This window comes from Callionymus lyra, chromosome 10 (genome assembly GCF_982586985.1).
Source record: "Callionymus lyra chromosome 10, fCalLyr1.hap1.1, whole genome shotgun sequence".
NCBI classification, from domain to species: Eukaryota; Metazoa; Chordata; class Actinopteri; order Syngnathiformes; family Callionymidae; genus Callionymus; species Callionymus lyra.
Window position 1 is genome coordinate 19861553 of NC_141827.1, and position 13470 is coordinate 19875022.

Below are 13470 nucleotides of genomic sequence, written 5' to 3' on the forward strand. Positions count from 1 at the left end.
TAACTGTCAGCATTTCTGTTGAGAATGAATATGATTTCACTATGATTCTCATGATTTGTGAGATGACATACAAACTAAAACTTTTTTGCTCTTTGCAAATCATTAAAGTCTGACTGATGATTTGTTTTGCTCAACACAGAGACAACAGATGGGAAATGTCTCTGCCAAAGCATTATGCAACATTTAAAACCTTGTTATCCTGTCAAATTAAACAGCTCATGTTGTTGCGTAATGGCTCATTCTATGAAACCGCTGCCTCTTAAGTCCGTTCCGGTTCATGAGCTCTCGAAAATTTCAAATAGTGAAAAAAACTGTTGATTTGATGGTTTTTGCATGAAACAGATTGTGTATTGTGAACAACAATATTGACTTTAATGTTCTGATGAAGCTTCATGAAGCAGTGTCATTATTTTCAGAGCCCACTAGATGGCAGTATCTACACTATTTTACTTTGTTTTGAACAACTGTTCTAATGAAACATCACAACATTTTTAAACTGACAGCGCCACCTACTGACCTCTAAACAACATGACACTGTTTTATGAAGCTTCATCAGACCATCATTACTTGTCCCCAATGTCCAAGGAATCAATTTTTAAAACCATATATTTATTGATAAGTAACATTCTACCACTGATACTTGAAAGGCTCAAAAACTTGCTGTTTTATTTTATTTGGCTATTTCAAAAACAGATGAAGAAAATGTTTTTTCAGGATTTCACATTCTTTTTATCGTTATTTATTTAGGTTGATCTAAAGTCTCCTAAAAAATAACAAACCTATCAATACCTTTCTTGTTTTAAAATAAATGGATCATAAACAAATCACACCAGGGTCATTATAATCTTCAATTTTGAAAGTCATTTTTTGCTTACTGTCTTAAAAAGTGCTTAATTATTTTACAATATGTTGAAAAATCCAAATGATTCTGTCACTGTATAGTCTTTGTCAAGGTTTTCCGTTCTTATGTATGTCCTTCAAATGGTGTTCCTTTATTACTGCTACACACACAACCAACCCTGGACTTACTTTCAGTCCACCAAGACCACCTTAATTCCAGGATAATTCTATTGCTGATAAGTTGCTTTCTTCTCTCAATCAATGTGGTTAACCTCCCTGACCGCTGAGTGATAATGACATTATTCCGCATTCCGGTCGTTGCATACAGATCTCTGTGGACAGCGTTATTTGTCGTCCTGTCACGTCACGGCACGTTAATCTAACCTGAATGGCACTAGATTGCAGTGTGGGAATTAAAAAGAAATTATCATTTAAATCATGGTGTAAAACATGTCAGGATTTCTTCTTCACTTTGACACTCGATTAATATCTAATGAATTTTTATTTGAGTCAAATAGATGTTAATAATTTAAGCCTGGGAACGTGTGTCTTTTCAATATTCATTAAGAGGTTTTCTCACTTTGTACACTTGATGATGATATATACAGGTGTTCTGGTCCATTAGACCCGTAGATGACACAATTGTAATTCTCTCTACTTTCACTCTTTCTGATGTCTCTCTGGGTCTGATGATGTGTCTGCATCCCATGAATGCAATCTGTCCCCTAAGCCTCAACTCTGGCTGTGTAAAAAAAAAAGGTAAAACGAAGGGTTCATTTTCCAGGTGTTTGTGGGGCACCATGAATTAAAGGGACAGTTTATCCATAATTATTGTTTGCCAGTGATTTATGTGTACCAGTGTGTACGCGTGAGTGTTATGATAAATGAGTACGTTTATGATATAGGAGGCAATCGTTTCAGCACAAACTTACTGAAGTAATGTTCTACTTCTTATTTTTGCCTCGCCGGGCTACACACCAGTTCGCAGCAGGTTGTCAAGAGCAGTTGTGAGTCGGAGAGAGAGAACTGCCACTTTCTTTTCTTAGGCAGGCAAATTTGGGAAAAAGAAAAAAAAAATCCAGCTCATGAATAAATATCTACAACATGAAGGTGTTTCAGTCGCAGTCTCTGCTGTGAATCCCCAAATGTGAATTTGATTAATTGGAAGATTCTATTGCCTGCTGAAATGCAGACAAGGATTTGTTAAGTTTGAATAATTAAAGGTAAAGAAGTTTCAAGGCTTTTTCCTGTGAGGTGATTGTGTGCATCGATTTTGTGTTTTACTAATGAAAGCAATGCGTTTTAAACTTTTGAATAGATGACAATGGAAAGCTTTACAGATTAAAGAACATTTCTTACTTCAACTTTAATATTGCATGTGGAACATTCAGTCTTGGTTGACGATGATCAAGATCACTTTTCTCAAGTGTTTCTTCTGTATTTCTCCAAGGACTTCAATGACAGGGTGGAATGGGTGGAGTAGCTGCAGGAGTGAAAGAGACATGTTGTAGGATAGAAGTGGTCCTATTACATTAGATAGACAGGACAAACGTCAAACCCAAGGCACGGGGGGCAAATATGGTTCACAAAATGATCTTCAAAGCTGGTGTAAAGTTCACATCCTAAGCATACAAATATAATGGTACTGACACTTTGAACCTCAATGGCATAAATGATAGTATTTAAAGAATAATGTTTTATTTAACATGGAATAATACAGACTTTTAAGGTGTATACTAACATAGTCGATTTGTATGTTAACACATGATACACCTGCTTTATAATGTGATGCACTTTTAGACAAACGAGAGTGATTGTTATTAAATCTAATCATGTATAATAATATTCAATAAAGCGGTGTCTCAGCTTTGAATCTGCTGAAATACTGCGATACTGTGATGGTGAAGTGAGATACAGAGAGACCATAGGGAGTCCACTTCCTTTGACAAAGAACTCAAAGTCTGCTGATCCATCCTAAAGGTCTTTCAGTTGAGCGGACCCCCCCCCAGTGCACACCTCACCACATTACAATGCGGGGAGCTCTCTGGCCATATGGGACGTCACCAGGAATAGTTCACAGATTCCGACTGCTGAGGTCATGCGAAACCGTCCGTATCCGAGAGCTATAGAAGCTGCAGGAGAGTCTCAACCCTGTGGCTATAGAAATGTTTTCCACCGGAGAAAAAGTCCCCTACATCCAGGAAGCACCGCCTGTGTGAGCAAACATTTGCACAAAAGACTCAATTAAATCTAATCGAACATATAAACTCACTGCAGAATTATGATGAATACTCAAGTGACGTGAATTGCCGATAGAGATTTCTTAAGATTGAAATCTCTGACTGTGTCCGCCCTCATATATTTACTGTCTGTGCTGGTTGTCTGAAACATCACTGTTATCACTGTGGTGCTGAAACTCTTTTCATCTGCTTATCACAGTCACTTTAAAGTACAATGTGCTTCTGCTCATCGGGTATTTCTATATACACTGTCACGCGCTGACTTACCTTTGCTATAAATACTCTCTTTCATCTCCATAAGTAGAAGCATCATCTCTGGCGGGCTGCACTTGATTTACGTGTAACAAACACGGATGCGAGTCGGAGGATATTCTTCTGTTATAGTGGCTCAATCTTAATCCTCATGAACGCCGTGTTAAAGCTTTACAACTTTACACAGTGCGGTGAAACGCCTTGTAGCATCTCCATAGTACATCTTTACTGTATTAAAACACCCTGATAGAAAGAGTTGGAGTTAAAGAATGATGGGCTCTTATTCACCGGTAAGGGAGGGAAGGAGATTGACAGACAGGGCGTTGCCATGGTTACGAAAGAGCTGAGCCAAAAGACAAAGCTGTTCATCTATCCCTTTTGTTATGTGTTGTCTCATTTTTATGATGATGCATGACCATGGTTATTGCTTTGTAGTGTTTTACGAACCAAGTTGGTATAAAAGCTCCGGTCCATTAATTTTCTGGTTGCAAAGACTGTACAACAATAAAGCCTCTTTAATTCCGATTTCCTTTCTAAGGAACATATTTTTAATGAATGTACTTATTTCAGTCATTAAGATATTTCTTGAATAGTCACTTTGTGATATAAAATGTGGAAGATTTAAGCAGTTTTTCCGTCCTTAAAACGTCTAACTGCAGATAAAATGAAAGCTGTTATTAATGAGTTCTTCTCCCTCATGAGGCTTGTAAGAAATGGCTGCTGAACTTATCAAGGATATTTAAGGCTTGTAAAAAGTTAATTACAGCTGGATTTATAGAGTACATCACAGTCGTCATGATGGCTTTCCCCCCCTCTGTTATTATGTTGAATTATAGACAGGTGAAGTACACTAGGGGTCAACAATGAATCATCTTTTTCTAATCCACCATCCATAACAGGACACACCACTAATGACAATTTACTCATTAATTAACCTCGGTGTGTTTTCTGGTCTGTGGAAGGACACGACATCTAGACGCATGTACAATCATAGTCTGATGCTGATGATGCCCGTAATTACGGTTTAAAATTGGATATTAATTAGTTCTCCAGTTCCCTGCGAAGCCCCTTGAACACATGAAGACTCAATAGCCCTTATTGGTTTATTGTGAATAAATATGACATTTTTAGTTGTTGGCTTTCGAAACATGCCAAACAACTGAAACCACCCACACACAGTGCTGTGCATCTTAGCACTGGTCGCGCTGCGTTCAGGTTCTCAGCCTCTGTGGCATCATTGTCCTCCTGATAATTGACTTATTGATTGTTTCTCGCGAGTGCATCATGTTGTTTGATAAGTGGTCTCAGTCGATGAAGCCCTGGCGAGATTCCAAAACAGTTTGCTTTTAGAAGGATGCTGTTAGAAACATTTTGTACAAATTAATATTTTTGGCATGTGTTGAGCTGTTAAGTGATATGAAAATAAGATGATGATGGTTTTGTTAGTGCTATTCATTCTACCTTTAAACATCTACTCTCCATGGTTGAAGCATTTTAGGTCTAACTCTTTTCAAGCAGTAGCTTGTTGCTCTAGCTACCGTTGGAGTAGAAGATAGGCTTAATAACCACTCCTTATATAATGTATATTGACTTGAGCGTTCTGCTTTTTCTTGTAAGAAAAGGGCACTGTGAAGAGAAAGCTCTTTCAGGTTACACACAAAACTACTAACGATGATGTAGTACACATAGTGTAGATGTATTACCATTACCATTGCTAAAAAAACATGCTCATCCTTGTGAGACCAGTGGATTTAAGGGTCCAAGCCAAAATAGTCAGATCTGAAATGTACGTGAAGATACTGTATATCAGCAGATGGAATTGAGCAGTCCCTGTAACTGTGTCAATAACTTCAACACTCTCTCTTTGAAAAGAATACATTCACAGAAGAATTTACCACTCAGGGAATACATTCACAAGTTGGTAAAGCTCCAGTGATGGATGAGACGTGAAATACATTTTAGGAGAAGATAGCAGCAAAAGGAAAGAACGATGACTAAGATACAGTTTGTATCAGCAGCCATTTAAGTGACACAATGTCACCTGAAAGAACAGACACTGCTGAAAAAGATAGCACAGTGGCATTCTTTCTTCCTTTAAAGGAATAAAGAACAGGTGGTCCGTGAGACATAATGTTGACAATTGCTTTTCTGCATCAAGATAAGCTAGTTGAGGAGGATGGTCGTCTAGTGAGGTTAACAACTGAGGCAGACAAAAGACACACTGTTGGCATCTGAATATCTAAAAGAACATGCTTTTCTTTAATTACTTGAAGCTGAGTCATTTGAAGATCATTGTCTGTACAATGCCTGGACAAATTGATCACCTGCTCTGTAATGCAGATGACAATATAATAACTTTGAATTGATTTCAATAATTATTCCTTTTCATCTGTTAAATTATAGACAAAGATCTCATTTTGCATCCAGAGCAGATGGCCCTGAATGCAACATCACATAGAGATTTAGAATTACAATTACATTATGTCCCTGTCCATCTTGAATAGATTCTTATAGTTTTTATATTTATATATATATATATATATATATATATATATATATATATATATATATATATATATATATATATATATATATATATATTTATATTATATTTAAAAGATGTTAAATATATACTGTATATATTATTATTTTTGTATATATTATTTATGTTGTTCTTGACTTAGGTCAACTTTATCTACAGCAAATGGTCTGTCATTGTTAGATTGTTTTTCCTTTATTACGGTTTTTCTCTGCATTAAAGTAACATTTATAAATTATTTATTTTATTAAGTTCAATCTAGTTAAAGCATCGTTATCCTGCTCTAAGAACAGCGACATTAAAAACTATCATGAAAACTGAAAAGTCTCCAGTTCTGCACCTACTTTTAAACAACACGGAAAAAGGCTTTTATTCATGCAGTTCCCTGTTTCCTCTTACTTGAAGCTTCAGATCGTTCTTCATAAACATCAGCCATTATGGAAATCTCTCAATTATATTTTTGCTGTTTTTTTCAATATAAAATAGTATAACATGAACTATTTTGTCACTAGTGACTACAAAATAAAAAAAATCCTTCTGCTTACTGTTCAAATGTTTGGTCACCCAAACTGTTTTCAATAACTAAGTTTAAAATAACTAAACAAATTCAGGGAGACAACTCTAATCTCACTAAAGTTTCTTCTTTGATTGTGCAGTGTCACATTTCCTTTCTTCCTGTGATTTCATTTCTTCTTCTTAACCACTAATTGTCTCCTCTCTTTTTACTTAAAGCCTGCGGGAAGAAATATAATTGTTGGTTCTAAAAGCATTAAGGTTGATCTCTTTGTTAAAAACTCTTGGGAGATGGATCATTTTGTTCTTCTTGATTAAATCTGTCATATTCCGTGTCCATTTTTTTGGAGAGCTAAATAAAGCGAATGAATAATAACACATTTTTAAACAGTTTTATTTCCCCCAGAAAGTAAAAACATCTCTACATGACGCTTCTCATTAGATCTCTTATGAATAAGTAACAATATGAAACAATGTGTGTATTTACAGACCCTGAAAAGTTACTTCTGCTAAGGAGAAAATGAGAAAAATATCTTTATCTGTTTGGATGACAAATATCTTCTTTTACAGGCTCAGCTTCTTAAGTAGGGATTCTCTGTGAAAAAGTTGTGTTGTTTCTCACTGAAGAGTTGGAAACAGTCAAACTTATTTACTGTTATTAATAAAAAATACCAGATATGAATTACTTTTCAACTCATTCAACTTGCATTAGAAAAGTTTCTCTGCACTTTCTGATCATCATGATATCATCGTATGATTTCTGAAGGTTCTGTGATTATAAAACAGTTTTGTAGTTCTAACGTAGCCTCCCCTAAAAAGGTTTCCCATGTCGTTCAACCTGGTGGAAGCCCTAGTGCAGACCCAGGACACTTTGGCTAGATGATCCATCAGTAGACCTGGGAACACCTTTAATCCCCCAGAAGAGTTAAAGCTTAAGACTTGAATAAGTGAAGGGAAATAAATGAATAGTTCATACTTTGTTGTTGAATTAAACATTTGCATATATATCTTCCACTGTTGCACAGAAGGAGCTCCCTCTACCCGAGGGAACGCATTCAATGAATGACTCTCAGTGTACGGCTTTTGATTGATTTCGTGTGGAGCAACGGTTTTATAGTCATGGCCGAGGTGAAATTGAAGACACAGCCGCTCAATAATGAATGCTTTGTTTAATAATGAATGCTTTGTTTTAGGCATTGCAAATGTCTCAACATCTCGGAGTGAAATACACGTGCAACATAGACAGTCACGCGTGGATTCATTACCACCAATGCTTCCGTCGCCACCTGTCATCAAATTTCAATTATGGGTGCCATTGATGTCGTTCCCTCCGAAGTAATTGGCATCAACAAAGAAACTGTCAATCTGAAATTGACAATTTGAATTTGTATTTACATCAAAAACAGGTGGATGACGTGACCTGGAAGGGATTGTCACGCAAATAATAAATATGTATTTTATTACCAAGGTGTGTCAAATAATGAGATTATTTAAATCAAATTAGTCTGAATATTAACCTCTAGCTTTTCTTTTTGATAGTCGTCTTCTTGTGCTTGAGTTGTTATAACATAATAATTAGCTTCACTCCTCCAGCCAGCTGTAATCCCTCCCACTTTGGTTATACAATGAGTCCCTTAGAGGTGGAGACTTCCCGGATTGATGACAAGTGGTGACGAACCTTGATAACCGACCAATCACAGAACACTAGGTGTGGTTATGGTAAACAAGATTTAATCTCCAGAAAAAAAAGTTTTTTCAGTGGGCAGGGCTCAAGTACATTAAAAGAGTTTTATACAAACAGACACATACTGATGAGTACAAGAGAGGTACAACATCTATTTAAGACACACTTAAATGAACATATTAGTTGCCATTTAGGTCTTTAATACAGCAAAAAACGACTAGAACTGCATGTCTGTCTGTTAGAAAGATAAATAAACAACTTTTAAACTTTACACCGTTTTTCTTGTATATGAGTCTTTTTTTAAGGACTCTAATCTAAAGTGTGATTATCTTGTTTTCTTTAAATGCCCTTCTCTCTTAATGGTCTCAATATTTGGGGGGTGACAGAATTAATTCCTTTTGCAGCCCTTGATACTTACGTGTTAATACCTTACACAAAAATTTAACTATATGTCGAGCACATTAAGTTCTTTCAAATAAAATGTGTTGCATCCATCCATGGCAATTGTTTGGTATAACACAGACAGCGATTTTGTAGGTGGTGCTGTAAAGAAAAGAGTGTAAAGTATTATTAATTGCATTGTGTAGAGGAATTAGGTAAGAACACTGAATATTTAAATGAATACAAGAATAACAAGGCAAGTCACGGTCATGATTTATCATGTTTTGCAAAGTCTTCATCTGTTTCCTCTACTAGTAAACTTTGTTTTTTGTTTAAACCAACTTGTTTTTCTTTCGGCTCAACATTTGTTTAATGCTCTTCTCCCTTGGTTGACAGGTGGTATTCCATTCATCTTGACGGGCGAGCTCTTCGAACAGTCCTACAGACCTGCTGCCTTCATGATCGCCGGCATCGTCAACTGGCTGGCCAACTTCGCTTTGGGGCTGCTGTTCCCATTCATCCAGGTTAGTTTGGTTCTGTCCGTGGTGGTAGTGAGTTTCTAGCCATGATGAAGGGAGGAAGAAAAGGGTAAAAGGATGGTAACGTATCTGTGCAGCTCAGTGCTGAAGTACGAGCTGAGCTAAAAGAAAAAGCTCAGAAGCATACAAGAGTTTTCTCTGCTTTCTTTATGTTAGAGGTAGAAGCTCAACCATCCAGTAGAGACTCAGAGTAGAACCACTGCTTCTCCTAGAGAGTTCAGGTGGATCGTGCATCGTACAATCTCTAACTTGCCATAAATGAATGGATGTGAATTGATAAATAGTCCTTTTAGTATTAGAGGTTAAAAAGAAAAATGTGTTCTTGTTGGTTAAGATTCTCCGCTTGTGATTGCATTTTTTCTGCAATCGACTTTCATTCCTATTTCCTGCCTGCTCTGTGTGGATTCAATTATCCATATTAGAAAAGCAGTTTCAGTTGTTTCAATTGCACAAAATCAACCCGGCAGTAAAGACGCCAAACACATTTCATGACACATTTATTTTCACATCTGATATTGTAACACAGTTGCTTCCTCTCTTTTTGTGACAACCATTGTTGCTTTTATCTAAAACCGAACCGATAGAAGCTTCTATGTGTGTAGATTGTTCTTAGATCCTGAATTACTGTATTTTCACCTCAATGATTTTCACCTTATTCTTGCTGAGGTTGATATTCCGGTGTGATGGTAAGAAATCACTGTAATCCTGTTTTTCTTGGCTCCTCCATACTCCCTCTCCGTGTGTCAGTGTTGTCGGTACTGCCAAGTGCTCTGTGTAGAACACACTTGTCAAAGTTTTTCTGAGAAAACCATAATTAGCGCCTGTATGGTTTGTAGAAAAACAGCAGGATACAACTTTTTGCAAATCTGGAAGTGGTTGGAGCACTGTCTCTTCCTCTGTCACATCAGTTGCTTTCCCTCACACTTTTCTTTGAATTGTTTTGACTTGAGTTTCCTCTGATCTACATTCACTCTTACCAAGAGCCTGTCCAATCCAAGACACTTTTGATAGATGCAAAATTGTCTCTATGATTATTTTTTTTAGTAATGATGTTATAGTCCTGATTCTGTAGAGTTTACTCTACTGTAGATGACTGTAGAGTTTATTCATCCCTTCTTTCATTATAATAAGTAAGTAAGTAAGCAATTTATATTTATAGAGAACCAAATGATTATTATATATTATATAAGCACCAAACAATAGGTGAACAACAAGGACGGCATAATCTGATATGAAAAAATGTTTTTCAGAAGAGAATCACAAAAATTAATTTCATATTTGGTACAAAATGTTACTTTCTCAAAAACAGAATCAATTAATTTTCAGGTTTAATCTCGTAACAAATCCGACCCGTGTCTGGAATAGTGTGAGATTGCGAAAGGCCTTTGCTGTGTCTCAAATCGCATACTAGCGTACTAAAAGTTAGTATTTTTAGTACGTTAGTGTGTCTCAATTCTTAGTATGCGAAATTTAGTGCGCCATGCATACTAAATTGGCGTACTAACACGCCCACAAAACTAGCATGGTTCGATGGACACTAACCACACTAAACAGCTGCCATTTTAGTGACGTTTTAAACGGAAGTTACGTCATATATAAATGCATATATATGCATATACTTAAATGTGTATTTTCAGCAGCAGTAGGAGGATAAACACGTCTTCGCTGCTGATACCAGCTTAAATATCTCGCGATTATTTAGATTCTCATATTTTTTCTTTATTTCTTTTTCCAAAGTTGCAATACGTGCTGCCATCAGGTGTCGGCGATAGCGTTCAAACAGCTGCTTGAAACATCGTTAAATAGAAGTAGAAGAAGAAGCTGTCATGTGATTTCCGGTTAGTGTGTAGCTTCAGGGTTTGATTTGAGACATACTATCTGCGGAGAATTTGCGTACTAGTTAGTATGCATACTAAACTGATGCATACTAACTTCTAGCATACTAAGATTAGTATGCGATTTAAGACACAGCGCTTGAGTTTTTTTTAGCCTTTTATCATCTGTTGTCGGTCTGCCCAAACCGACATCCCTGACCGTGTCCTTCTCACGTCAGGAAAACAGCATCAAGGACCTAAACCAAGCTTGTAATTCCTTGTTAAACAGCTTGTATTCCTCTTTAAAGAAATCCGATCAACTGCCAAGGACAGAGAAAAGTCCTTCTCTCCAAAGCAGCGAATCAGATTTATCTAAATGGATTTGCTTTAAGCGGAACACAATTCGGTAGTTGACTCTCTCCACAATGCACTTTGTTTAAAACGCTGTGTGAAAATCAGGTCCAACAACAAAAGATAATGACTCTGTCGATCGCTTCATTGCCAGGGACGCTTGTTGTTTCACTTAATTGACTTTGATCCATATTAGGTTTGCAAAACAGCAGCAGCGGTTAACTCACACAATCCTGCTTTCTCCCCCGATGTATTGCTGGCTTGAATCTTTTCACACGAGTCCACAACCAATTCATTTGTCTTTTTTAGTGCTGGAATAACTTTTGACAGTCTGAGGTTAATGGTGGGGTTTATCTGTAATTATTGCTCACACTATCTAAACAGGTCATTTCATTCGGACAAATCTGCAACATTTTCCATTTGCAAGCTAAACTTTGAAACTCTAAAATTACCGCTTAATGTATACTTTTGTGAAACACTTAAACTTAAACTATCTAAAAGTGTTTTTGAGAACAAGCAGACAGTTTTGTATTCTCATTACTGGTGGATATCTTAATATAATTTGTTTGAACTACTTGTTTCAGAATATTGAGTCATTCTTGTCCCTAAAAATAAAATAAAAGACAATTAAAAAACTATCTTTGAGTAATCCAATGCCATGAATGATTATTTGGTTAGTTATAAAACTATATTATACCTTTTATACTCTCAGGCACATAAGTAGTCATTTGAATGACCTCCACTTTATTCACGTAGTACAAAATTGTATCGTGCATGTTTGTATTTATTTGCCTTTTGGAAGACATTACATGATACCCAAAAAAGTATCCAGGCAACAAACAAATTATTGATAAAAGAAAAAAAATCATTATTGAAAAAATATAAAAACCAAACAATATTCATGAATATATACTTAAATTAAAAGCTACATTCAAATGATAATGAGATTGAAAACAAAAATACATGCCACGACAGTATTATTATGAGAGAGTGTCTAGAGATTTAAAATAGGAAATACAACTTTCCCATTTTCGACAAAATCTTTTCTGTGTTACAACTCATTGAATGCATTTTTTTCCAATATATCTCTAAGGCACTATTTTTCCAGATGTAAATCCTCTGGGTAGCAAAATATAGTAGCATATAGTAAATCAGAGCTACTGAGAATCACAGCCATCTCCAACTGATTGCAGAAATATTTGTGATGATTGATAAAAGACCTTGAACTGAATGAAGTCTAGGTTTCATTTACATTTGGGTAACAATGTCTTAACTGAATGTAAAGAAAGGGGTGAGTGGAAAGAAGATGTGATAGGCCATCTTTAAATAGATCTTTGAAAGACCCTTTTCCGCCCAGAATGGAAATCCGGAGATTGTCAGTGCTGGTTGAGAAAGGCAATCGGTGAGAAAACGTGCCCAAGAAGATGTTTTTGTAGAAGAAGATGGATTGGTTGGAATTGGACCAGTCAGCAGAGACAAGAGGGACGTGGAGCCATGTGATTTTGACTCCAGGGAGCTCCATGGCAGGGATTTCGAGTTGGACCAAAATGGTTCTTTGTTAATATGTGCTGCCCAATAATAGAACAGAATATTTGAGAGTGCAAGGCCACTGTCAAATTTTCTCTTCTGAAGCACAGCTTTACCATTGCGGGGATGTTTACCATTCCACAGAAAAGAGGAGAGAATTTGGTAAAGGTTGTTAAAAAAATGTTGTTTTTTTTTTAACAAGGGGAAGGCGTTGGAAGAGCTAAAATATTCATTTTTATTGTTCTTATTCTACCAATGAAAGATGAAGGACATTGATCCATATAATCCCAAATGGCAAAGGACTCAATTTAGAGTGAAGGTTAGCTGTTGAGTTCTTAGGCTAAAGAGTTATCTGAATAGCATTCTCTTTTGTTGACATTTAATTTGTATGATTCAAAATTAAACCTAAATCTTTCAAAAATATGTATTAAAAGTATCAGGAGCAAATTTTCTGAGATCCTAGAGGTATAGAATTAAATCATTTGCATAAAGAAAAATATTTAACTTTCTGTCAAATCTATATATACCCGAGTAAATAGGAGATTCTCAGACAAATTGATTGCGGCTCTATGGCTAATGCAAACAATAATTGTGAAATGAGACAAGCCTGTGGTACCACTTGATCTTTCAAAAGATGCTTGCTTGAGATCTATACAGTAGCCGCATACATGAATTACGATTACTGTCAATTCCGAACTTGCTAAGTAGCTTGGCTTTTTCTGCAGCCATTGAAATTTCTATTTCTGGAGTCACCATTTTAATTTTAGGATATTTTCATTTATTTTAGGTA

The 13470-nt window shown here is 36.1% G+C and overlaps 1 protein-coding gene across 3 annotated transcripts in view; it reads left to right on the forward strand.

Moving 5' to 3' along the window:
- The window catches only part of slc2a9l2 (solute carrier family 2 member 9, like 2), an 80131-nt gene that overhangs the window by 52463 nt on the left and 14198 nt on the right, over positions 1-13470 (forward strand). For all 3 annotated transcript variants that reach the window (XM_087800021.1, XM_087800023.1, XM_087800022.1), the window contains exon 12: positions 8846-8973. In XM_087800021.1, coding sequence (XP_087656147.1) covers positions 8846-8973 — 128 coding nt within the window. The remainder of the gene's footprint in view (positions 1-8845; positions 8974-13470) is intronic.